At 39.4% G+C, this 27,259-nt stretch overlaps 2 protein-coding genes across 2 annotated transcripts; one reads left to right on the top strand and one right to left on the bottom strand.

Moving 5' to 3' along the window:
* Window positions 1-1,182: 1,182 nt before the first annotated feature.
* On the bottom strand, window positions 1,183-14,274 carry LOC144632803 (coiled-coil domain-containing protein 40-like). Its single transcript, XM_078491543.1, has 17 exons — window positions 13,820-14,274; window positions 13,221-13,304; window positions 12,090-12,309; window positions 11,480-11,637; window positions 10,193-10,333; window positions 9,640-9,743; window positions 9,057-9,300; window positions 8,769-8,951; window positions 7,946-8,191; window positions 7,139-7,352; window positions 6,333-6,502; window positions 5,299-5,390; window positions 4,978-5,098; window positions 3,466-3,554; window positions 2,966-3,087; window positions 2,364-2,500; window positions 1,183-1,736 (listed from the first exon to the last, which is right to left on the bottom strand). Exons 1-17 carry the CDS (start codon window positions 14,246-14,248, stop codon window positions 1,485-1,487), a joined length of 3,006 nt encoding a protein of 1,001 aa, XP_078347669.1. The 5' UTR covers window positions 14,249-14,274; the 3' UTR covers window positions 1,183-1,484.
* Window positions 14,275-14,362: 88 nt separating this feature from the next.
* Window positions 14,363-26,306, top strand: LOC144632814 (E3 ubiquitin ligase Rnf157-like). The gene is made up of 14 exons (XM_078491554.1): window positions 14,363-14,543; window positions 14,656-14,777; window positions 16,150-16,238; window positions 16,699-16,809; window positions 18,105-18,225; window positions 19,615-19,681; window positions 20,081-20,172; window positions 20,665-20,736; window positions 21,973-22,084; window positions 22,816-22,863; window positions 23,505-23,566; window positions 24,202-24,298; window positions 24,891-25,184; window positions 25,961-26,306. The coding sequence occupies exons 1-14, from the start codon at window positions 14,459-14,461 to the stop codon at window positions 26,173-26,175; spliced, it is 1,587 nt and encodes a 528-aa protein (XP_078347680.1). The 5' UTR covers window positions 14,363-14,458; the 3' UTR covers window positions 26,176-26,306.
* Window positions 26,307-27,259: the final 953 nt, after the last annotated feature.

The raw sequence follows: 27,259 nt of genomic DNA, 5'->3' as shown, positions 1-27,259 counted from the left end.
TGATGTTTTCACTAAATAACATGTCGACCAGAAAGGTAAATCATCAACTCCCCCGTTGATTACTGGTTCAGTGATTGACTAAGACTCTTCGGTTGCGGGTCACTGGAAAAGTACTAAAGAGCTAGCAACAGAAAGCCCAATTTTATTTTAATATACTGCTTGTCGTTAGGCGGACAGTTATGCGTTATGTGATTGTTGGTTATCCCCGAGGCAAGTCTTTATGAATGTATATTTTCCACAATTTTTTAAGACATCATGGACATCATAGTCTTTGTCGACCCGGCCGGTTTATCATTTTTCAAGCAAATAAACTACCTTTCTAATAAGCAGCAATGATCACAAAATAGTTCAAGCATGCCGATGGAATAATTTTAAATTTGCGTTATTTTGAATCACTCTCCGTACATAGCTCGCTGTCACATTATAAACTACTATGATATCGCAACTGCGACAGGACCCCGAATGTGCTACTGACTCGGAGGCGGCAGAGCGTTTTGGAACGTAGGGGGGGGGGGGGGGGGGGGGGGGGGGGGGGGGGGCTAAGACTGTCCCAAAAGTACTCGGCAGGTTTTCATATTTGAAGCAATTGTTTTTTTATGTTCTAGAAACTTTTTGATTTCTGAGCAGTTTTAAGACCTAAGATTTCCAAAGATTCTCCGATTGTTGCTCGAAGGCCATACGAACGTTTCCGATCGTTTTTCGACCTTTTCCGAAGATAGACGATGTTTCGAATCTTGACAAACCAATTTTTGCTGCGCTTGCGATATTTTCGGCACCAAAACGTGGGGGGACTGAGCCTAGCGGCTCATGGATCTACAACACTTTGACAATGTTATATGACGTAATTTATTATCAATAACAGGACAGACGCATAAAAAACGGATGTCGATTTGTTAAATAAAGGTCACTTCTTTGGATGACGACCGCAAAAGTGCGATCAGGGTTTTATATTGGCTGACAAATTACTGTTTTCACTATGTCACGTGACTCGGGCACGCGTCCGCACGGGATTCGTGAGGGAGTGAGGAAGCGCGAAGCAAATGTAACACGCGAGGTGGGAGAATTTTGCGCCTCCCTCGTGCCTCCCTCAGCGGATTCGGTTCCTTGATCTTTCTGTGTTTTACTTCTAATACAGCTTGCAGAAATAAAAGACGCATACAAAAACAACAACGGGATAACACTAATCTTATTCTCATTTAATGTTTTTACAGTTCATTTGTTTGTTTGTTTTTTAACTTATGTTTTTTTATATACAACAGTGCTAGCACAATGGTGAAAACAATGAAAGGGATGGTAAAGATTCTAACAAGACCACAATGAAAACTAAGTAAAATATTAATAATATTTTTCTTACAACTATGAAATACTAAACGATATTTTTTTAATTCTCAAATTCCTGAAATTTACACAATGTTGAAGTATACAATTCACAAGTTTAGCTCGTGACAATGACCATTTTTGTTAATGGGGGGAGTGGGTTAAGGTTACGCCGTGGCCTCCTCTGGAAGTCCCCTGTATCCCAGGGACAGGGTGATTTTGCGCAGCGCTGGCTGGGCTTGAGGAAACTCCTGATTCAATCGATCAACAATCGTCATAAGGGACTGGAGTCGAGCTCGTTGTTTTTGTAGCTCAGCCTCTAGCGTCTCCGGTGTTTTGCAAAGCGGTGTGTAGCGTCCGCTCTTTAGCTGTGTGTAATACTTTAACTTCTGCTGCTTGGCGACGATATCAGCCAGATTCTGAAGATATAAGAGAGAACACAAAACAGCTTGGTTAAATGCCTTTTTTCGATAAACAGTTCTCTGTCTTTGCGCGCTCAATTTTTTCTACGCTCGTTCAAGAGACGAAATTCCAAACTGATGACGTAACTTTGTAGACATTCATGTGGTGTCTCTGATAGGCTGTTGCTCAGATTTGAACTTTCGCGAGCAGATAAGAACCAATCTAAAACATTACACGGTTCTGTAGTGTAAAGTACGTCTTCAATATGGGTCATAACAAAATTTATTTCAGTTAGGGACAAAGTCGCACAAATACCGAGAAATGGAGGAGAGCTTTGAGAAATTATCCCTAAATCGAGTTTAAGTTAAAATTGACCAAAAGTAAGTGGTAGTGCCAATAACTTTTCGAACACATGCTCCGTTTTGAGAGCGGCTGTCGCAAAAAAAAAAAAAAAAAACTGCGACGCTGTTCGTTTTTTTAATTATCTGAATCAATAAGAAAATCGCACAAAGCTGCACTCGGCCATTCCTCAGGCATGAGAGTTGATCGTGCCCCGACTGCATTCAGCTAGAAAAACAAGACTGAGTGGGGTTGGGGGGAGGGAGGGGAGGGGAAGTAAGGTGTAGGTTAGGTAGTAAACTCACCCTTTGTCTCTCCTCTGACAATGTGTCGATTTGTACCTCCAATTCATCAGCGCTGGTCTGAAGCTGTTGACATGTCATCTGTTTCTCCTCCAGATCACGGCTCACAGACATCTGCTTTTCACGCAGCACTTGGATATCTACGACAAAGAATAACAATCATTTTCACCTATTGGTTTGTGGCCAAAAGTATTGAGTTCGCGCTTGGTCATGTACTCGTGCATGTTCTGCTTTCGAGCAAGAGAGTTTACTTATACTCCATTAGGAAACCTGTTCACAGGCTAATAGAAAGAACAGAAGTAATAACAGTAAATAAATGAATAAATTGAATCGGAAGATTCTGCTTTCGAGCAAGAGAGTTTACTTATACTCCATTAGGAAACCTGTTCACAGGCTAATAGAAAGAACAGAAGTAATAACAGTAAATAAATGAATAAATTGAATCGGAAGATTCTGTTTCGAAATCTAAAAGTTAGCGAAACCCAGTCCGCGTCCACTCGAGAATCACGTGGGCGCGCATCCGGCGTGCAGCCCTCTCTCGCAATTTTTGAGAAAAAGAAAGACAGCATACGGTATTCGTATTCTATTCCGAGCATAATACTTACCCGTGTCGCAGGCATTAGCGTCCTGGTTTGTCTGCTTGATTTTCTTTTTCATTTCAGCAAGTTTCTTTTGGAAAGTGCCTTTGGTGTTCGACACTTTACCCATCTTTGCCTGTGCATCTCCACTGAGAAACAACAGAAAGAAAACTCGTAAAACCCGTTTATCAGGCAAAAAACCCGATAAAATGAAAGAAGATAAGGCTAATTGATGTGCGTAATCTGTGGCCTGTTGGTTACATAATTTCCCGCGCTTCATATCGGTTACATGATATCCCGCCCTTCAAATCGGTAACACGTATTTCCGCGATTGCCGCCGGCTCCATGTTTTCCCGCGCTTTCCGCTGGTTACACGTTTTCCCGCGCTTCAGGTCGATTACACGTTTTCCCGCGCTTTATGTCGATTACACGTTTTCTCGCGATTGCCGCTAGTTGTTTTCGTGCGCTTACCGCCGATTACATCTTTTCCTGCTCTTTTGATTAGTTTTTCTTATTTATTCACTTACCGGGTGATAATGACCTCCCTTCGTACAACAGACTTCTCCATATCTTGTATCATCTTCTCTTGCTGCCTCATTAGCTGAGAGTAACGAACCTAAACAAAAAACAAAAACTTTCAGCAACTGTCAGATATTTCACAAGAATTGCAGCTTTATATCGCAGCTCACAGGAGAAGATTAAGTAAGCATTGCACTGTTTATCGTTATAAATAAAGGAATAAAGTTTCATTTTCTAAGAATTTGGTTACAGAACAACCTGGACTACGATTAGCCCCTGTTTTTTTCTTTTTCCGGAGAGCGTGATACTAAAAACAAGCGAGTAGAGAAATGCCTGCGCGATTTCTCGCGGCCATTTTTTAACCGCGGTTTTTTTCGCTTCACGATCGACGGACTAAGAAAAAAGAGGGGCCCCACGTAGTCTTATAAAAAACCTTGATCATAAAACAAAGTTACTAGAACTGACAAAAGCAGACAGATAAGTGGTAGCGTAAAAGCTGTCACAGTATTCGTTTGCGGAAAAAGTTGACGGGCGCGCCACAAGTTCAGCTACTGTTTAGAGCACGCAAAGTATCGTTGACGTAACTGCGCGCGCTATGCTTCGAACGAATTTACTTTGCGCGTGGTTGAGATTTCATCTGTAGCAGGCATTCGATGAGTTCTAATAGTTTTTTTTTCAGTCCCTATCCTTAGAAACCTCTTTGTACATCCAATAAGTGCAACCTGGTTGTCATGTTTTGTTAATTACATGTACCTGGCCGACGTTATAAAACTAACAGAAAGGTGCTTTAATGAATCAAAGTGGTCTGTGATGGAATAGTATCAAGCATAGTACATGTACAGGTTCTTTAGTAAATAAACCCCTTCAGGCGGCTGGTATATTGGAGGATAATGCCCGAGGCTGAAAGATTGTCGAAAAATGAACTGTTGGCCGAGAAGCGAAGCTTCGAGGGCAACTGTGAAATTTTGAGGACAATCTTTCAGCCAAGGGCATTATCCTCCAATATACCAGCAAGCCAGAAAGGGGTTTATTTATTTTATAACCCTCCGATTTATTTCTACAACGCGCTTCATCGCCATTAAATTTATAGGAAAAAACCTACGTAATAAACCCGGCGTAACTGTGGTTGAAACAAATGTAAGTTGATTGGTTTACGTGATTTTTAACTCCGTGATTTCATTAAAAGTTAGAATTGAATAAGGTGACTTCATTCGTTTGTTTTGTGCCTGCCTACAAAATCGGACGACGGATATCAAATCGGACGGGGTATATTGGCTGATACTCGTCGTCCGATTTTGTACCACGTGATGCGTTTTGTCCAATGAGCGCGCGCAAAAATTAATGGGTGGGTTATAATTCCTGATACGTGGTCCCTGAGAACATGAACATTTGAGTTGTTTGCTGTAATTATAATGCCCGGAGTTCTGTAAGGATCTATCTGAAGTGGCGTGACGGAAGCCAGGGGCCCCCAAACTCTGGAGCCCTGAAAAAGACACCAAATTAAAATTCCTCTGACTAACCTGCATTCTATGTATCTCAGCCTTCATGGCTCTGATCTCCCCCTGGCCGTACTCCAAGTCAACAGCATTCTTCGCTTCACGGGCCAGTTGTGTCTTCTTCTCCCACAGCATAATTTGACGTCTGTAAAAACAGTACAGGTGCTATGTATTAGACTTGAATTTTATTTCAGGATAGGTTGTTTTACGGAGTGGCTCGCGTGAAACACGCGTAACACGCCGCGCGTGACCATTCCTTTGCGGACGACGGATTTTCCTGCCTGTCTATCTGCGTGAGTAACAACGCAGCGCACACGATTTTTTTAAAAAAAATTGTTTACTCACTCTGCTTCCACTAAACTGTTGAGAAGTCTTTCCTTCTCCTCCTTTAGCGCGTCAATTTGATTCTGCATATTGATTGACTCCCCCTCGGCTTCCTGTGACATAAATACATGTTAAATGAGTCTTTACAAAATATCCTAAACATTAAAATGCACTTGAACTACATGTATTAAAAGAGATATCCAACATTGTTATATCACTCTGTCACAGTAAGGTGGTGGTCTATTGCCACTAACTCTTTCGACTGTAATCCGTTTTGGTCAATTTTGCTCTGTCCCGATACAGCACTTCTTCCGATTTTTTACTTAAGGCCATGTTACACGACGCAATTTTTCCTGCAACTTGCAACGCAACAAACGTTGCGTTAAAAGTTGCAGGAAAAATTGTACGTGTAACACCTCATTTTCGCAACCTGCAATACAACAAACTGTTGCGTTGCAAGTTGCAGAAAAGGTTGAACTATCCTCTCCTTAAGAATAAAGTTTTTTTCATTTGTCTCACGACGTAGTGTCACTTGTGATGTAGATCGCGACGTTTCGACTGCACACTGCTAGTCTTCATCGGCTGATGAAGACTAGCAGTGTGCAGTCGAAACGTCGCGATCTACATCACAAGTGACACTACGTCGTGAGGACAAACGAAAAAAACTTTATTATTATTGTACTCTACCACGATGATTAACAACAACATTTTTTACGATATCCTCTACTTTTCGCAACGTTGCGAGACAAGTTGCTGCATGCAACATATCATGCGCAACCTGCAACGCAATTGTGTTGGAAATTACTATTCAGCGGGCGCATTGTTAGTTGCGAACAAAAATTGCGCGCGTGTGACACCTCCTCCACAACTTGCAATGTTTAATCGTCGTCGTTGCGTTGCAAGTTGCAGGAAAAAATTCGTCGTGTAACATGACCTTTATGTTTTTAACCGTTAGTCTGCATTCTACTGGATCAAACGATCTTAGTCAGTCAGAGATTTGTCGCGTTCTCTTGGGAGCACTGAATCTAATAGTTGGCCTGTACGTGTTCACTTACTTTGAGCGCCTGAATGAAGTCGCTTTCCATCAAAACAGTTCCCTGTTGCAGGGCTTCTCTCAGACCGCTCTCCTTGGTAATCAGTGTGTTTAGTTTGGTCATGTCGTTCTGCATGCTCCGGACATTCCGCTCAATATCTTGCATCTCGTTATTGTGCGAGTTGATTTCACCTGTGATAACAAGGCGTACACAATGAGACTAAAACGTGTCGGTTAGAGGAAATAAGCGCTCTTAAACCCCCCCCTTTTTCAACCCGACAAAAATACCTGCCCGTCCGGAGCTATACATTAGGCAGTTTACTCAAAACAAACTAACGGCAACGGAAACAAGAACTTCCACAACTGAATGGTTTTCTGTGCAGAACTTTATGTAAACTGTTCATAATCTCTCTTTTTTTCCAGCGCAAAAGAAACAGCCAGTGAAGTGTATGCGAGAGCGAAGCATGAGGGGACTTCCCGCCAAAAAAAGTCTTCGCGAAGGCGGGGGAAGTTAGACGGTACGATTTTGCCTACGATTATCGCATGCGACACGCGCTAACGTCATGACTACAACACGAATTGCATGTTAATCAACCTACCACATCCTTACGACAGACGCGCGCGTCGCATGTAAGTGGTCCTAAGTCATGTCGTGGCCCTGTCGCAAGCTTGCCGCATGCGAGAAAGTCGTACCGTGTAAGTCGGCCCTAATAACGAGCTGATCGCATTAGCATGCTGTTTGTTAGCATACTAGGGTTTTAGAAGCGTGTTCGAAAACTTGGAAAGGACAAAGAGCTTCGTTGTCAACAAAAAACTCAGTCTACATACCTTCGATCCGCAGTTTCTTTTGCAACAAGATAGTGTATTGTTTTTTAAGGTACTCCATGTCTTCGGACTCTTTCTGCACATCCTTCAAGGTCTTCACCAATTCGCTTTGATTTCTAAGCCAGAACTGCTGTAAGCCGGTGATTTCATTCAAGCGAGCCTCGATCTGCTTTTGCAGTGTGTGGATCTGCAACTCTAGAGGTCCTATCTCCTCTCCCTAACCAAGGTGGAAAAAAGCCACTTCTGTCATTAGCTATTCAAGAACACCTTTCATTTCCAAGATCAAAATATAATTTTTGTTACTGATTTCCATTTATTTCTTTAATGTTCCTTCTGCGAATTTGGCAGTACAACATGAAGATAAATATCCCAATGTTGGTGAAATACATATCTGTATGAGAATCCGACTAGATTTTACAAATCAAGTTTGAAGACTATAGATGAACTGTAGTCTGCTCACAAGCTTTTTACAGTCATCATATATTTTGTGGGGGGGGGGAGGTCAAAGGGGGAGCTAGAATTTCCTTGTTATCAATTTTCATGATCTATCATCAATTTTCATGATCTATCGTCAATTAGTCAATTCTTAGCTGCAGTTTTTATTTTGTTGGTGAAGGGAAAAGAGGAGTTCTTTGAACAGACAAGATGAACTGGGGAGCACAAGGTTGGTCCTTTTTTAGTTTTCGGCTTTCCTGCAGACATTGATTGGGTCAAAATATACCCAGTGATGTCTTGACCAAGTTTTATTTCGAGGATTAGCTTTTTACCAACTTTTTAAACTAAATTACGTGTAAATTGTTTTTCACATACCCCATCCTTGCTTTTCATCTGATCAATCTTTTTATTAAACTGATCAATAGTGCTTTGTTTCCTTTCGATAACTGCATTTCGCTTCACAATTTCTCCCTCTATCTTAGAGATGGTGGCGTTCTTTTGATGAATCTCGTCATTCAAGTTATCCATCATGTCTTGAAGCTGACGAACACGAGTCGTGGTGTTGGAAATGTCTAAAATGTCTCTAGATATCTCGTTCTCCACTTCTGCTACTGAACTTTCCTGTTAGACAAAACAACAAAAAATTGCGGTTTTACAGGTAAACAATAAAACGGACTGAAAGATAGCCTCTACACAGTTTTTCTATGAATATTATTGGTTAGCAGCACTGATACAGTAGTTGCAAAACGCCACATACTGTACATGTATGTAACTTGACATGTGTTTAGTTGCTTCATTAAAAGTCTATGGGGTGCTCATTTACATTGTCCATAAATTTGGTGTTCTGCATTTTGCAAAGATTGTGACAATGAAAACGGCAAGTGTGACATTTACCCAGGTCATTGTTGCACAGTATACAATGAACTCGTAAAGCAACTAGGTTATACCAAATATTGTTATTTTGTTTTTTTCTAACATTAAGGAGTTGTTGGTGTTTATAAATAATTTAATAACCTCTGGCCAGTGTTTTTGCTGCAAAGCTTGCCATACTGCAACTACAGTATTCCTTGAAACAAACTCCCAAATTTCAAGAAGCACATTTCAAGATCGACACAGAGAACTCACTTCAAGGCACTTTTCTTAAATCTCCCAAGTCATGTTGTAAATAAAATGCACTATAAATATAACTCATTCCTACCAGTTCAGTGGCTCTCCTTCTCAGCCTGTCTGTCATTTTCTTGGTGTACTGTGCAGCCTTGTCCAGTGTAAGCTGACTTCTCATCTTTTCCATGATGTTGTCTTCAAGTTTGACCTTCTCCATGAACTCTCGCTCAATCTGTTTTCTCAGAGCTGTGATTTCATTCTCTTTCAGTGTGACTTCCTAGTTTGGTTTAATAAAAACACAGTGGTCAAACTACGAACTAAACATTCACTGCACAGAAATTACAAGATATCTCTATCCAAATAAGACCATATTTTCACTTACAGTCTCGGCTCTGTTGAGTTGTTGTTCTGTTTCATGGAGCGTCCTTGTGTACTTGCTGTACTCAGTCTTCAGTACTTCTTGCTTGTTTCTGCTAACCCCAATCAGTTTCTTCACCATGGAAATGTCAGCTTCTATCTTGTTGTGCATGAGTGTGATTTGCTCGTTCTGTTCCTGGGCTTTACTAATTGATTTCCTGTAACCCTCAATCTCTGTCTCTATGGCCTGAATTCTCTGTCTTTGGAGACTGGACAAGACAGGAAGGCATGTTACAATGTGCATACAAAAATTGTTTTTAGAGTTTGCCTCTAGATATTCCAAAACACTAGGCAAGAAATACACTGTAGAGTCAGTCTGTGTGAGGAGGTTAATCAGGCTCATACTCTGTGGTGTGTGTGTGTGTGTGTGGGGGGGGGGGGGCACACAAGAAAAGAGGCGGGAAGCAGGAGAAGAGAGGGTGGGAAGCAGGATTCCTAAGGGGCTGGGAACCAGGAGAAAACAAGTAAAATGTCCCCCTCCACTTCTCTCTTGACAAAAATTCTTTAAGGAGCAGGTTTCTCTATTGACACTGTAAGTACATATTTACCTCAAAGCTTCTTGCATTGCAGCATATGCCTCATCACGCCGCCTCATACCAATCAAACTACTGTACCACTGCTGAGTCAGCTGTTTTTTCTCCAGCTGAAGAGCCTAGGCAGAGTGAGCATACAGTCAAGCAGTTATATTGAGCACACCATGAAACAACAATAGCGCAAATTCAACTTACAAGAGTCACTACCAGTTTTCCTTGCCAATTATCAGCTTTTAGTAGAAACTCCGCCATGCTCTATTGGAAATCTTCAAATCCGCTTGGTTCTCCCATTGTTTTCTATTCACTGATAGAACATGATCGCACACACATTGCCCTTTAAAGGGACAAATATTTATTCTTGATTTTTGGCTTCAAAGTATATAAAATTGTAGGTTTTGGACTGCAATCCTTTAGAATTTCTGCTGACAATTAGACTAAACTTGCCCTTGTTTTCTATGAGCAAAATTCAACTTGGGTACTCTTTGTTGACTACTCGCTTGCAGAGAACATGGGCTCATAGTCTAACAGTTTCATTGTTGAATCAGTTCACATGTAAGCACCCTCTAACCTCTATTTCAGTGGTAGCCTCTGAAAGTGCTTTTTGTGCAGCTTTGGTTTCATCTAGTTGTGCAGCGCACTGAGTCTCAAACATGTCAATCTCTTCCCTCAGTCGATCAACAGTTTGCGTCAATCTGTCCACAAGCAGATCCTGTACAAAAGCAGAAATAATGTATTTGTTAAATTGTCAAATGCAATTTACAGTACATGTAGTTCTCAAAAAGCTCTCCCAGTCAGCAAAGGGAATTAAGTCTTCCACCAATGACTTGATGCCCATTTTCAAGACACCACTTATAAAGAGATTATTTCAATGTGGGTTTTGAGGAAGTATCCAAATCCAAACCAAGAAACTTCATTGAAAATTCTGATCAGGAGATGGGGGTAGAGGGGGGATCAGCAGTTGAAAAGTTAAAAATTTGTGAAAGAAAGTATGAAGCTACACTCTGGAATTTTCAGAGACGTGGGGAGGGGTTGTCCTACCCTTTTATAATAATAAATGATAATGATAATGAATTTATATAGCACATTTTTCATATATATATATATATATATATATGTGTTCAAATGCGCTGTACACATACTGTAATTTACTACACAAGGCCAGACCACAACACCGGGAGCTTCGTGCCCTACTCTTTGCGAATAGTGTGTGGGTTCTTTAACGTCCCCTGTTATAAGACTGAAGATACAGGAGACAGGACCTACGGTTTATCATCCTTTTCCGAGAAGACTAGAATGTCTAACCATTTGCAGATGTAATTACAAAGGCAGCACATTCTCCTCAGTTATTTTAAGACCCGGAGTGTTGGTCCTGTCTGGGGTTCGAACCCACAACCTTCCGCACAGCAGTCCGGCGCTCTACCAACTGAGCTAACCAGGCGGCGGTAAGAGCACAATATGACCTGATTGTGACAGATAGACTAGTCCACCCAGCATCCATAATCTACCATAGGTCTGCAGTGTGTGCAGAAAGCTAGTACATGTAATATGGGTTTTGAGGAAGTATCCATATCCAAACGAAGAAAGTTCATTGAAAATTCTGAGCAGGAGATGGGGGTGGGAAGTGGCAGTTCAAAAGTTAAAAATTTGTGAAAGAAGGTATGAAGCTACATGTACACTCTGGAATTTTGAGAGACATTGAGGGGGGGGGGGTTGTCATACTCAAAAACCCTTTTGTATGAGGGAACAACACCAGATTGTGACTTGACAGACCAGTCATCCATAATCTACCATAGGTCTGCAATATGTGCAGAAAGCTAGAACATGTAGACTTTTTTTTAATTAAAGTACACTGTACCTGTTTCTTTTTGTCTGCCTCAGCCTTGGTAACTTCAGTATCTGCTTTCTCTGCTGCTCTTCTCATGACAGCAATATCAGCCCTAACATCCTCCTTAGCCTCCTCCATGTAATGCAACCTGGCTGCCAGGTTTTCAACCTCAGTTCTGAGTTCCTTTGCTGTAGACAAGAAAATGAAAAAATATATATATTTTGATATTTATTAGTTCCATACTAAAGCCCTCATCCCAAACATAAACGCAAGTACAGTCGACGCAAGTAATCACAAGTTGAAGTTGCGTACAAACTTGCATTGGCTGGCCAAACAGACTTGAAAGTTTACTCGCAAGTGCACGTAAGTTGTCAAAAAAAGCCATTTCGATGCCACTGTGTGTGCTGCAATTCAGTTCTTGAAGTAAACAGCAAGACTTGCGTTGACTTGCATGTGTTGGGTGCCCAAACAGTGAAAAACTTGCGCTGACTTGCATGCAAATTTGATCTTGCCCAAAGTCAACACAAATGCACACAAGTCCAGAAAACTTGCATCTCCGTTTGGCCAGGTGTTAATTTGTACAAAACATAAGATATTTGTGAACTACACTGTAGATCTGTGTGACCCTAATTCTCCAAACCTTGTTTTCGTTGATGGCTAGCATCCTTTGTTGCCCTCTCATGTAACTCTTTTGTTTCTTCCAACAGTTTTTCACATTGTTGCCTTAGTTGATTTTCAGAGTTGAAGTTATCATGTTCCTTTTCTAACAGCATCTGCTGTCTGGCAAGTTCCTGTTGAATGCCATACAACTGTACACCAAGTTCTTCTCTCTCACGCTTTTTGGTTTTAAGATCTTCGGTCTACAACAAAAGAAAGATAATCACATGAATCCCTTATAAATAAATATAACAGCTTCAATCATTAACAAAAGTGTTGACACATTATCAATTTAGGCCCTATTTTATTGTTATTTGGAAGAATTTCATCCTTTTGCCCCACTTCTCCAACCCCCTCCCACCTATCAATGTTGTAGTTTGTTTCTAGGAGCCCTTTGCTACAATTTTACAACATTGGACGGGGGAAGGGGGTATTTTAGCGGCAGTCATGAAATTTAAAAACTAGTGGTAAATTTGCAATTAAAACAGCAGTGAGAGCGAAATAAATGTGTCAACTACGTACTTTTGTCAAAGATTGTAGGTTGGACTTGAAGTTACATGTACACTGTACATGTAAAGATCCTTGTTGTTCGATGTTAATTTTACAGCCATACATTTCTCCTTTGGGTTATTTACAGGATTTAAATCAACAGGTTAATACTTGGTCTATATCTTAAAGTGCAGAACTCAAACTCTGGGTGCATTCTTTTGGGACTATTCTGGAATAGGAATACTCGGAATAGACGGTGATCACATTCTTTTGGTACTTATTCCATTTTTCGGAATGAATGGAATACCATTCCGTTCTGCTCCCGATAGCAGAATGAACGGAATTTCGTTTACTGGGAATAGGCAGAATATGTGTTCTTTTAGGATAGTTTTGGCGGGAAATCATAAGCGGCCATGGTTCTCATAGTTCTCAGATCACCTCTGCCACCAGTATACTGTTTTCAGAATATGCGTTCTTTTAGGAATTGATATTCTGTGTATTCTGTTATTCCTAAACCAGAATGAAAGCAGCCAGAATAGTCCCAAAAGAATGCGCCCTCAGTTCATAAGAGCTAATCTTTCTGATTTTCACAACAGAAACTAACAGAGTTTACCAATCTACTTACCAGTTCTCTTAACTCCAAGTTCACTTTTTCCTGCTGCTTGAGTAAATGTGATTTGTACGCAGCTTGAAATCTGACCATGAGAGGCTGAAATGAAATAAAACATCAAATTTACCTGTTAGAGGAATTACATGTATCTTTAGAACATAACAACAACCTTAATTAAATAATGCATGTATATATAATTAAAGGTTGGTTGACTTGAGTATTTAAATCCTTTCTTCACCTGAAGGATATTACTACATTCTCTTAATTTATTTTTCTTAATTTAATTACTGTATATTGTACATATTCTCCACTTGTTTATGACGTTATGATTTTTTTTAGCTGTTTGATTTTTATTTATTGTAATCGTTAGGAAACCCTTCAGTGAGGGAAATACACTGTAGCTCCTGTTAAGGGTTCTCCTGTCAATATGTAAAGTCTTTTGTATTGCCAAACTATTAATAAAAGTAAGTAAAGTAAAGAGAAACTCTGAATCCACTTTGAACGTCGGACACCGTGATACTGTAAGCTTATAAAAAAATTGTTTGCCAACTGTGCAGTGCTATACTTATTTCTTGAAATAAATTAATTTGGAAATAACCGGTATCGACACTTACATGATCAGGATCAAGAACCACCATGTCACTTTCCCCTTCAGAACCGGATTCTTCATCACTGAGATCTTCTTCATCGCCGTCATCTTCCCCAATCTCATCTTCTCTGGCGTCCTCGCCACTTCCACTTATACCTTCAGAAAGCAATGTCTGCGCTCCAGGAGCTCCTTGAGGATCGAACGCTGGAATATCCTGCGTTAAAGTTGCCGTAGGAACAAGACCCTCACTCTCTGCACCGGTGACCACAGTGTCCACATCACTCGGGTCGCTCAAACGAAACTCTTTCAGAGCTTTGACGGTCAATTTGCTAACTGCATCTTGGATAGACTTTCTAGATTCAGCTGAGCCCTTTGATCTGCCGGATGCCGGTCTCTGTTCGCCATCTTTTCCTTCTGAATTGCCAGGCCCGTTTTCTTCTGGTCTGTCCGCCATATTTTCTCTTTCAAAAACAAGATTGAACTTTGTTTCCTTGACGACCGGGGATTTGAGCCCGCGATGCAAGTGACGTCACATCCTATTTCCTTATATGTAGTTTATCAACTCGTCAATGGATTTCATGTTGGAAAGAACTAGAGAAACACAAATCATGTAGTCAGTTTATTTGCACTTTTCTCAGCTGATTTTTCACAAACCCCATTCAAAATGGGTAATAGATTTAGCAGACAGAATGAGGGAGTCGAGGATATCGACGTTTCTTCAAATCCTTACAGATATCCTCCTCTTTCTGGTAAATATTTCTCGCCATTTTCTTGCACAACACGGGAACGCCATGATACTATATTGATCATCGCGTTCGAATGCCATGCAGTTGGTTGCTAACTTGAGCATTTCGTCCGCAGGAAAGAACTTCTTTGCCGATTATTTTCTCATGGGAGGATCTAGGTTTGATACCCCGCAGCCGGAGGCGTACCTTTTTGGGGAGAATAGTGATTTGAATCTTCTCAACCCAAAGCCAGTTTCGGTAAGCTGTCTGCTCTGTACATTAACACTTAATTTCCGTCACTAAAAAACGGCGTTTAAAAGGTCTATTGTAAATGCTTCCTGGTTGAAAATCACTGGATTGTCCCCTTAACAACGATTAGTCTAGATCGGACTGGTTCTGTAGTATTCAAAACAAAAACACTAGATCTATGTTTTTGCAAATAAATGCTTGGCATGACAGAATGTTTTATAAACAGACCGTGCATTGTCGCGTCGTATCTCTTGGCACGATGTAGTATGCGCCTGGCAACAGTTCTTTCCTCTTCTTTAACACTTTGTACTTATTGCTGCGTGTTTGCAAGTTATATTTTCAACAATTCCCAGTGAAATCGTTATGCATTCTCTAATCGAGAAGCTGTGATTTAACTTGGTTCAAATTTCCAACTCGGCTGATCTTTATTGCCAGTATCTTTACAAGAGGTTCCGTACTATTAAATGTACATGTAAAGTGAATTTGAAACTTAGCATACCATTGTAAATTCTAAGTGAAATTTAAGTGTTTAACTCTTACATGTATCAAAGCAGAAATGTGCAAACCGACTTGCTACTGCTAGCAAAATGTTCAATTCTTTCTGTTTTTTCTCATCAATTAATACATGAATTATTCTGATTTTTTAAATCTACATGTTGGAAGTCTTAAGTTTATAGCAAACCTCCAAAGAATAACTGGTTTCACTGTCATACCAAGAAAAAGTAAAACCAAAACCAATGAGTAATAAAAGACAAGAATATGAATTGTTATAGAAGATTATTAGATAGTCTACCTGTTCAAGTCTCAGCTTTGTGCGATATTATGTAATTGAGCTACTGTCAAAATGTTCCACACAAATTTATAGAGCTCAGTATGGAGACACCATATTGGTGCCTTGCAGATGGGCACCAATATGGCAGACGTAAATCAATAAAATCATCTGGAGTTCACTTCTGCTATAAAAAGTGATCGGTTCACCCCTCATGAACTAGTAAACATCCACATAAACACTTTTCACAATAATTCAATCATGCAGATTGCTGAAAATCACAGGAGGACTCATTTTTTTAAACACACATGATGGCCATCTTGATGTAGTGGGGCATGTAAACTCTCAAAATTCAAAATGCTCTACTTTAAAGATGATGCATGCTATTGAGCTATAGAACAAGATATATTTAGGGCATCTAATAGCCAATGAAAGATAAAAACTCAAGGGCCTTTCAATTTTGGATTTAGAATTTTTGATGATGTCACATGTCAGTGACATAATCAAAGTAATAACAAAGGCTCGCAAAGCCTGCCGTTTGGCAGAAACGTTTTAACAATATGTGACTGAAATACAGTGCACATACACATTCATTCTTTTTGTTCCTTTCAGTTTCCATATCCACAGCCACCAAGCAATGAACCAACAAAGACACTCAGAAGTCTAGTCAATTTGAGAAAAGATTCACTGAAGTTGGTGAGGTGAGTGTCCCCACATGTTTATAAAATTAGATGTTGTTACAAGACTGTATTTAGTTTGTCCTGAGCATACATACATACATAGAGGATATTACATGGTTGCGCAGAGATATGAAATTTATCTTCGAGTGTTCAAATCGATATCTCACGAGTGAGCGCAGCGAACGAGTGGGATATCGATTTGAACACGAGATGTTTATATAATAAATACATTTTATTTCACATCCCCACGGGACTTTTCAGTGAAATATTGAGCACGGGATAAAACAAAAATTGTCCCATATTTTCAGAAGAATCCATTGCACAAGCTATGTACAGTATGTTGCATTACCGGTATGTAACATGTCTTAATGTTGAGATATTTTTTGCGCGCTACCAAAGATTGGGCCAGTTGAAGAAAAAAGTTGTTGCAAATTGTTAATGACAAGATTGTAATTGACTAATCTACTGTTCTTCTCTGTAGGAGCCTAGATCAAGAAAGCTATTCAGTTGAATTTGTTTTTGATGCTGATGTGAAATGTGCCATAACAGTCCACTACATGGCTAGTGAAGACTTATCCACAGGCCTTGCAATGTAAGTTCATTATCAGCAGCAGATCTAGATCTTAGAATATAATTCCATTTTGTCTATAGCAAACATGCAATCACTCGAACATAGAAGGCACGATCCATCACTCACCTTGCTTTTTAAATGTATTAATGATAATGGACCGAGTTACATCTCCAACTTATTTCAACATCGCAATTCTCATTACAACCTACGGAACAGTGGCTTAAATCTTGTTCAACCATCCTACAACAATCGCTTCTACCACAACTCTTTCACCTACAAATGAACTCACTTACATGTATGGAACCAGCTGCCTTCTTATGTTAGACAATCCAGTAACTTGAGAGACTTTCGAAAACATTTGGAAACATTTGACTTTTTTAATTTTAAGGCTAGTTGCAAATGTAACTATTGTATTTCATAGATTTTAGCGACTTATTTTTAGTATAATTATCATTTTTTAAGTTTTTAATCCTGGGTGTAACATTTAGTGTGGGTGGGTTAAAGCATTTTATAATTTTAAAATTTTTTACTCATGAGATATTGTAATCTAGCTATTTTTAAATTTTTAATTGATTTTATAATGTATTTTAATTATTATCATGCGCTTTTAACATGAGCCTCTGGCTCGGATATAGAGGGCAACCTCATCCCGCGCATGACATTAATAAATTGATTGATTGATTGATTGATCTAGGGTAGGGGTCATTTTTTTAGGCCAGATAGAGAAAAATTATTTTTGAAAGCCCCCCCCCCCCCACTTATTCCAGGGTCTGGACGATCCCCTCTCCCCTTACCCGAAGGTCTGGATCCTCCACTGATTATTATAATTAATATTAATACTAAATCAAAAGAAACTCAACAATAGTTTGATTTTTTTTATCATGGAACAATGCAGTGATGTGACAAATGGCAGACACCCATAAGGAAGTGAGAATGACTAAAGCAATTGAAGAATTGTCTATGAAGATTGTGATAATCGGCAAATTATGAAACAGAGTTTGTGTTTTGAAGATTGGCACAGATTCCTCTGATACTCTGCACTTGTCGTGTTACCAATAAATAACCTACAGGGGTTGTTCAACTTCATCAGGGTTTCAAGATGGGCTTTCTACTGAAAAAAATTCTTTTTAAGAGTGGGGTTTTAAGCTGTGTAAAAAAAATGTTTGAAATAGATCTTAGCTTCTCAAATCACAGACACAAAGATACAAAGCTCTTCTGATGATTATAGTATTCCCCCCTCCCCCCTCTCCTTCAGTGTGCATTGTTGGAATTTTAGAGTACCCGGTAATTTAATTTTCAATCTGACCACATTTCAGTTACACATCTCGAGAGCCTCTCACATCCTCACCCAAGACACACTTTCCAAAGGGTTCAGGTCAGGTGTATAACAGTGCCCCTAAACACAAAATCAGACCCAGTCTGTTTACTGAGGAGGAGGTAAGTTGATCATGAGTTCTTGTTGTATCTTCTCCACTCACTGTAGAAACTATGTGATAGGACTAAAAAGCGACTGCAGCTTACACCCACTTTCAGTGCTACATGCATAACAGCTTTCCTATCGACATCCATCTTTCGACATGCTAAACAAACAAGACGGATTGAAATACGCCAATCGCAACCCACTAGCGTGACCTTCTGAACTTGTGGGCCCATTTGCATGAAACCAACACCGGTATTCATCAGTCTTGATTAGCTCATTTCAAACAGCGCAAGATGATGTAGAAAGATAGCTATGCGCGAAAGACTGAAAGTGGGTGTAAGGTGGTAGACTTATTATTATAGTATATAAAACAAAAACAAATTACTTAACTTTAGCCTCAAAAATAAAACCTTCCAAAACATTAAACAAGATTTCTACACATTCCTGAGAGATAACTTGTGGAAAAATTGAAGCCCTTAATTGGCATTTTGAGATGCTGTGTTGAATTTATTGCGTGACATGACCACTGTTGTACTAACCTGTAAGTTAGCTTTGCCAGTAATGGTTTAAACTCAATGATCTTCCTTGGTCACAAATAAGTCTTAGATAGAAGTTCACTACATGTATAGAGCAACTTGTGAAGACTTATATTGCTAGGCAATTACAGCGTGGCTACTTGTTATTGAGATCAGCTTAATATCATGGTTGCCACCCTGTAATTTACTGTGCACTGAATCCAGAGTTGATGGAATCAGATTCAGTCTAATTACGTGATAAAGTGCTAGCAAAAGTGATTTTTGCAAATAAAATTAATAGCAGGCCTGCAGTGGTCATGCAATTCCCAAAGAAATTAAATCAAGTAACCAATGGAATCAGTGTACATATTACTTCATACATGTTACCTTCTTTGCTTCTGTGTTGAAAATTATTTCCTCGTGTTCATCTTACTCAGTCTCACTGCAATCTGGGGGAAATGTTCCATCCAATTTAGCATGTACATCTTTTTGCCACAAACATGTGGTCATTTAGTTTTAAATAACAGGTACATAATTATTATTTAGTGTTTACTACAACAATGAACATGTACTTGGTTTTGTAAAATCATTCAGTTTGTCATATCTCCATAAATATCCATACACCCAAACACTGCACCTCACCCTGAGGTGGGTAATTCAAAATGCTGAGTGGATGGGGATGTCAAAAGCTAAAATTTGTAAACGATTTAAAATAAATGAAGCTAAAGTGGAATTTCCAGAGAGACTTGGGTTCACAATAAAAGACTCTCCTTGGTGACAGATGGATATTTTATGAAAAGACACATAAACAGGTTTGCCATGATGTGAATTAAGGATGTGTGGTTGAATATGTATGTATACATGTTTTTTTTTTTTTTCACCTTTTTGTAGTTGAACTATTGCCCTCTAAATCATACCCACATTCCAGTAGTGATTCAGATTGATGCAGATGAGGAAGGTGAGATCTAAGTAATATCATTTTTTTAAAAATTATTTTCATGTTAAACATTGGTTGACTGGATCCACTGGGTCTTGTCAAAATGGCCTAAAAAGGTGGAGGTCAGGATTATCAAAGCTATGAATATTAATCATAATGAGGCAACTGGAAACTGAGTAGTGTTTTGGACAGACATAACCTGTGTTTTCATTTACTGTTGCCATATTTACTTGATAATGAACATTTTTGTGTACCATTTGCATCTAAAAGCAATTCAGTAATAAACAAAAAATGTTTGTTTTGCAATGAAATGAAAAACAAATGTTTTGCTCTTCTGAGTATCTAATACACATGTTAGAGTTCGAGTAGAGTAGAGTTAAGATATTAATTAATGTACCCTCTCTTAACTTTTGTCCACAGAATATTTAGGTCATTCTAACATCACACTGGCAACATTTGAGAAAATGTCTGATGGATCGTACATAATTAAACCCATCAAGCAGAAGCAAATGGTATGACAATGGTTATGATGCGAAAAAACATGATCTACATTGGAATCCTGATTTCTTGAACTTCCAAGAGAAACAATAAATTATTACATTGAGAAATTAGGATTTCAAGAAATCAGGGGTAAACTTGCAGTGTTCGATTGAGTGAAGCAAATCCAAAGGAAATTACTTTTGGTTCGAGCTATCGTAAGGTTCGAGAAATCAGATATTACTATACAGGAACATGTACATGTAAATGTACATGTAACTGAGTATCAAATAAATATGCTTTAATTTGAATGAAGTTTGTTCCAATTTTGTACTGCTCAGTAGGTTTTGTTTGACTGATTAGAACTGCTTTTTATATGTTATATTTTTTGAGATTTTGCTTTGTTGTTTTTTTCTTTGCACGATCAAATCCTTCATTCTCATCATCTGCTTATGGTACCATACTTGAATTTAGTGTGGAGAATGCATGGGTTAATCACTACAACTCCTTTTTGTTCTTGCTTAAAGGTTGATGGTCTGTGTTACCTCCTTCAAGAGATTTATGGAATTGAAAATAAAGTAAATCAGAAAACTGGCAAGGTTGGTTCATAAGTGATATTGTGGATTATTAGTGCTACTCTTCCCACTAGACTGCAAGTTCTGAGAGTGTTTCACACCCACTTTAGAGTAATGAGAGGAATGATGGTCAATGGTTAGCAATGGTCTAGGTTCAAACACTGACAGAGATTGTGTTATGTTCTTGACCAAGACAATGAACTTGCATGGTGCCTCTTTCCACCTAGGAGTGTGACTAGGTAACATTAAAAAGAAGGGAATCTTGAACAATTCGTGGGAGAAACCTATGATAGACTAGCATCCCATCTACAGCTGTAGGAGTAGTATACCGTAAAAACTCGTGTATAAGCCGCACTCGTAGATAAGCCGCACCCCCAAATTTCAAGCATGATTTTGAGAAAAAAATAAAACCTGGCGGAAAAATGCCCAGTTGATTGTGAAAAAATGCTGGATTATGAGGAAATTTCAACAATCAATAAAGCTAAAGTTGATTCCTTGAGCCTTTCCGATCAATGTGCAGGATGTCAGTATAAACACATAAACGGAAAACACTTCAGTCTTACCCAGAATTTTAGAACTTTATAAAATAAACATCATTTCTGCCAACTTTAAAATTTTTGATCTTTTTCTGCCATTCGTTGACAGGTATTTCTTCGTTCATCACAGTTTTTACATCAAATTTTGCACCTCATTTTGCGCTGTGTTCGTGAAAGCGTTCGTAGCTTAGTAACCAGGCACTAGTATCCAGGCCCATCGCCAAAAGACACGTGGAACGCCTGGGGGTTTAAAATTATTCACGGTCGAAAAGCGTGGTTTTCGTCGCTGTTTTGAGAGGAAAAACTTTTTCAAAATGATCAGTCTCCTTGTTATTTGTGTTTGTGAGGAAAGTAAAGAGCTGCTTTGTCGCTTTTATGGAGCAATTTTTCAGTTTTATGCGCAAAAATGCGCAGAAGATGCGGAGGATGCAGTGTGAGCGATTTATGCAGATTTATGTGAACCCGCACGGCCGCACCACCACATCCTGTCAGATGCCCTGTAAAATTGCATGCAATGGTCTCGTAGATAAGCCGCACCCACGATTTTGAGCCCAAAATTTCGGCAAAAAAGTGCGGCTTATACACGAGTTTTTACGGTACATGTAGTTGCCTTTTGCTGTGGAAAGTTGGCTAAGCTCTGACCCTGTCTGTGCCACTTTGGCCCATGCACAGTCTCTATTGGTGGTTTTATAGGAATCTTGATAATGATCAATATCTTTCGCAGGATGAAGACAATGATTTAGAAGAGACTGGTTTGGAATGTGTCATCTGCATGAGTGACATGCGAGACACCTTGATCTTACCCTGTAGGCATCTATGTCTTTGTAGAGAGTGTGGTGAGTAAAGGGTTCAAATTCTTTAAAATCTGTTTACATTTTCCTATGACACTGTTGCTACCGTTTTTTGGGCAGCAGCACCTGCAGTTAATGCAGACTTCATTAATATACCACCAACATTTGCCAATAATAAACAATAACTTCTGTGACGTAAATCACTGCTACAGTAACATATTTTAATAGCCTTAGGTGTGTGAACACTTAAATTCTTCTCTGTTAGCCTGATGTTATTGAATTAAAAAAATCAATAAATAAAGTAATAAAGAATGCACTGCGTTTAATGAGGGTTGCACATAACAGTCTTGTGACTGACAAACCTGTGGCCCTCAGATTCCCGATCGAATAGCCCTTATGCATGATTACGTCAACCTGGCTAGTTTCACCACCAAGCCTCGCTTTCAGAGCGCAAACTTGTAAATATTATGTCATGAACGAATTTCCAAAGCAGCAAAGATGAAAAGAATTTCCACGTGAAAACTGCATGAAAGTGGCGAACCCGGGTCACATCGGTTAGAAGTGAGCGCTCTCACCGCTGCGCCATCTCTGCTCCCCAATATGTATGTACCTACATGTTTTGCTATATATTAACAACTACACACAGTGTACATGTACGAAATCATCTCTACTGTGTCTATTAATCACACAAGTATTGAAAGTATTGTGCAATAAATTTTTAGCTTTGTTGAAAGTCTCTTATTTTTGGCTGTTTGTTTTTCTACAACGTTTTTTAGCTGAATCACTTAGATATCAAGCAAGTAACTGTCCAATATGTAGATCACGTAAGTAGTAAATGTTTAATGTTCAATCACTGTGATGGTAGACAGTTCCCAGTATCTCAATTTTATCAGATAATTGTTGAACACATAAAAACAACTGCATAAGGAGGTGGGCGTCCCCTCACGCTTGCTGCGTTTTTGACAATTTTTGGTCCCTACAGAATCACAACAGGAATTGAAAAAATAGTGATCTATTGCAAACCAACTATGCGACAGTTACCCCACTGTTGGGGTTGTGAGATGTTTTAAATCACGCAGAATGACACATCTTTCTAATGGACCAGGTATAAACTTGCTGTTTAGGCATCTGTAAACGTCAACTGACCAATTGGCCTATCCATGTGTTGTCATTATGATGATGTGTCAATCATCATGTATGATTGTCATTATAATTTCTCGAGTTCTGTTTCTGTATGGACCTTGTGATAAGGAAATTGTACTGGTACATCAAAATTGATAGTCAAAAACAAATATTTTTTAGTTGACTGACCATTCGTCATAAAAAGGTAGATTTTAGAATAAATCCAGAGGTAATCAAGTGATGGTATGTTAAACCCCATGCCCACACCCACCCGATTCCCCCTAAAAGTGATGTGGTTTAAAGATTTTTTTTTCTAATCTTTTTTATCTGATTTCTTTCTTAGCGTTTCATGCCTTGCTACAAATCTCTGCTTTTATCAAAAAACAAAATAGTTCCAGTTCACAGGTAACACACACTGTTAAATGGCATTGTGATAATTGTAAAACCCAGTGTCAGTATTTTAAAATTCAGAACATTCATTATTATTCCACTATTGTGTCATTTTACCATATTAGGGCAAAAGAATGTTCACGCAAAATATGCCACGTTATTACACTGTAGAACAGGGCAAAAATACGGAGGGACAAACATACGGGGTACTGACCCAAACTAGGTGAAAAAATTGTGCAATGTTTGAAAATAACTTTAAGGTCTGGTCTTCCACTGGACCAGTAGGCTTCGAATTTACTGGTCGTTCTTTACATTTTTTCCCCACATGTATTGCACTATTGGAATAATAAATCCCTTATTTGATAGTTCAACATATTATTAGACGAGCGGATATTTTGCTTGTTGCTCTTATTTTTCCCAGCCCCCTACGCAACTCGCAAAAAATCTGCGCGTATTATACATGTATGTTAAACCATCGAGTAAGGTGTATGAATATCTTTTTCCATCAATAATTTATCATTTCATTTTTAGGTACCTGTAGAACTATGATTTTCTTTATTCTCAACACCTTTCTGCCTCACAATGTGTCGATAGTGTAGGAAGAAATTCGAATTTGATGGCATGCTCTTGGCTTGTATTTCTCATTGTAGGAGAACGCACATGGGGAGATTGCAATGCCTGGTTATGAAGAGATTCCTCTTGTAGAGGCATTGAATGGAACGATTAAACCAGACAACATACCAGAAGGTAATGTATTGATTACTTCAAGATCAAAATATGGTGGTTTTTTCAAGACAGAATCCTGCGGTTGATTTTCTTTGTTCCCCTGAAAAAGGGCAGTAAATTTATTGGATAATCTTTGAAAATTCCTGTTAAAGTACTTGTCACCCGTTTGTGTTGTTTTCTCAACTACCTCCTCCCCCCATCTATTTAAGATGTGTAAAGTTTGCTTGCAAGATTCATCAGCTAGGTAATGTCTTGTATACCCCCCACCCCACTACCCAAAAACTAGGTGGATCCTCCGCGAGGGCATAAGTTATGAACTTTTATCCAACGTGAGAATAAAATATCAGTCACTTTTGGTCATAGAGACAAAGCAAAACTGGTGTGATCATTTTTGTTTGACCAACAACCACCTTTACAGTTCACTAATCACCGCAATAATTTTTCCCTCCCAATGTGTGGCTTCAATAGCTCAGTAGTTAGAGCATCCCACTGGTATCGCGGAGGTCACGGGTTCGAATCCCGTTGAAGCCAGAATTTTTAATGGTTTCTTTCTTTGCAATTCACTGCAAAAACATTTTTTCACTTGAATATATTTTTCGTTGCGCCATTGCAGAAGCCGTTGCACGCATGCGCCGAAGATCAGCATCAAGCATTCGCTCCTCGGGTAGAAGAAGAGTCGAGAGTGCACGCAGTCACCGGTACGTTGAACGATCACTGTCCGCATGTTCAGGGATGTCTAGACCGGGAACAGCTCCTGCGAGTAGAAGCAGAGTTGAACAAGCGGAAGAACCTAATGGTGTTGAACTAGTTGAGCGGCAGGAGGCTTCTTTAGAGGATAAAGACCTTGTTACACCAATAAATGGCGCAGAAGTCGAAGAAGCTACTTCAGTACACGAGGAGGAACAAGGTAACGATAAGAGCACCAAGATTCAAGTGTAAAATTCTCCTCAACGATTGTTGTGCATTACTTTTATGTTAGTTCAGAGAATTTGGCGCTTTATCAGGACGGAATCCTTTCTTTAAAAGTTTTTTGTTAAATTGCCGGAAAACAAAATGTGTAAATGACTCTGAAGATGACTTCCGCTCAGGTTGTCTAAACGTCAGTCACCAACAACAGTTCTTTTCAAATCTACTTTCACCGAGACGATCAGACATTACAAACTACTGATCAGATACTACTGGGTTAAACCATTATTTACTATCCATGTGGGCTCCCCCCCCCCCTTTCGCTGTGAAATGTGTCAATAAAATCAGCGTATATCATTTCTCCTGGACGGGATGCAATTCATTGCGGGTCACCTTCAAGCATGTTGTCAGGTTGCCGTTACAATTTCGCCACTCCTCCTTTGTACTCCTGGGTGGCCTAAGCACTGAGAGAGTAAAGGGTCTTGCCCAAGAACACAATTCTATCACCCTGCGCAGGGCTCGCCCCGGACACATATGCGCAACCTTACCATTAAGCCACCGGGTCTTCCACATATTTGCATAGCTGCCAGTTTTCTGTCATTTGAATCTTCAGGAATTCGTTAAGGATTTCGGCGTCCCTTCTTGGTTGCTCAAAATTTCCTATTATGACATCTCTCTCCTCCCCCCTCCCCCTATTTGTAAAAAAAAAAAAAAAAAAACAGACCTGGCGATTTCGACTGATTGAGTATAACACAAGTCGTTTTGTCTCCACTACAGCTACAAGCCCCGTATTAACAGGGGAACCAGAACCCGAGGAAGATTCACAGGACCTCCAAGTACATGTCGACGTATCATTACCCGGTACACCGCTGAGTAGTGATGTCAGCGGGCGCAGCAGTCTTAGTGCCGGAAGTGTTTCAGCAACAACACCTACGTATATCCGGTTAGAGGAAGGAACAGGAGAGACTACAGTTACAACTATACCGACATAAATTTTACATATATTTAATTCTTGGAATTCGGAGCAAATTTAAGACAAAAAAAAATGAAAGGGTAGCACAGCTTGCTCTTTTGGGTGCAAAACAGTATCTTGCTGTCGTGTCACGCAGTCTTCTTCGCAGCATGTTACAAGCTTCTGCCGTTATGCAACCGTTTCTCCCTGGGAGTTCGTACACCCGACAGGTTGGGAGAAGCATTTGCGTGACGAGCTCTACGGAGACTATCGTGATCACACAGTCCCAACATTTCCCACCAAAAGCGTTACTTGCTTAGACTGTAACGTTGCTTGAAACGAAAGATCTCGTTTTAGTTTTAATCGTTTTATAACAATTCCAATTTGGTTTAGCGACAATGTTTCCAAGACAATGAACGTTGTCTGGCTAATCTTTAACAATTTTTTAGCCATTTTTCAAGTTGTTGTTTTTTTTTAGCGCATGCCTTTAGCTCCGTATTTATTGGTTATATTAGTGAAAAACTGTGCCCGAATCTCCTTTCAAAATTAAAAAGGCCAGCGTTAGCTTCGCTTTCAGGATCGCTCTCCAGACCCTGAAAACGAGGTTAAGCCTACATCAATTTTACCAAATAAAATAGAGGCGCTAAAATTTCACCGCGTCCTTGAATCTAATGACACAGTCATTCTGATTGTTAATAGCCCTTGAATTAAGACAGGTTACTTATGTAGGTATTTAGATAGTTTAATCAATGTTAACCCAGGGCTATAGAGTCTAAACATGACTATCTTGGGTTTGAAGTCCAGAATTAACAATGGCTGTAGATTTAATCACTGTATGCCAATTGGTCTATAGGTCTGATTTTAGATTTAAAGAAATAATAGTCTCTTTAGCAGGACTAGTTTTAAGCAAATCTCTAGGAGTTCGGATTCGAAGGCTGTGAAAACATACAGCGCGAACGCTCCGAAAGATTTCGCGTCCGTAATGTTTCTGTTCAAATAATGGTGTGTTTAGCTCATAGCACACGAACGCAAAGTCAAAGGAAAGATCTTTGCGTATGTTTTGTATTATTGCAAGTCTAGAGATTATTAGTTGAGTTCTATTTGTATTTATCTATTGCAATTTA

The sequence above is a fragment of the Oculina patagonica genome, chromosome 12 (assembly GCF_052425735.1).
Source record: "Oculina patagonica isolate OP01 chromosome 12, crgOcupat, whole genome shotgun sequence".
NCBI lineage: Eukaryota > Metazoa > Cnidaria > Anthozoa > Scleractinia > Oculinidae > Oculina > Oculina patagonica.
Note: the sequence above shows the minus strand (reverse complement) of the source record. Positions and strands in the feature narration are given on the sequence as shown.

Coding starts and splice junctions, on each gene's coding strand:
- LOC144632803 (XM_078491543.1), bottom strand. CDS start 14,248: ATGGCGGACAGACCAGAAGAAAACGGGCCTGGCAATTCAGAAGGAAAA. Junction 6,503..7,138: donor AAAGAAACTGCGGATCGAAG/GTATGTAGACTG, acceptor TTGTTATCACAG/GTGAAATCAACTCGCACAAT. Junction 1,737..2,363: donor TGTCAGAGGAGAGACAAAGG/GTGAGTTTACTA, acceptor TTATATCTTCAG/AATCTGGCTGATATCGTCGC.
- LOC144632814 (XM_078491554.1), top strand. CDS start 14,459: ATGGGTAATAGATTTAGCAGACAGAATGAGGGAGTCGAGGATATCGAC. Junction 16,810..18,104: donor TTATCCACAGGCCTTGCAAT/GTAAGTTCATTA, acceptor ACCACATTTCAG/TTACACATCTCGAGAGCCTC. Junction 20,173..20,664: donor CCATCAAGCAGAAGCAAATG/GTATGACAATGG, acceptor TCTTGCTTAAAG/GTTGATGGTCTGTGTTACCT.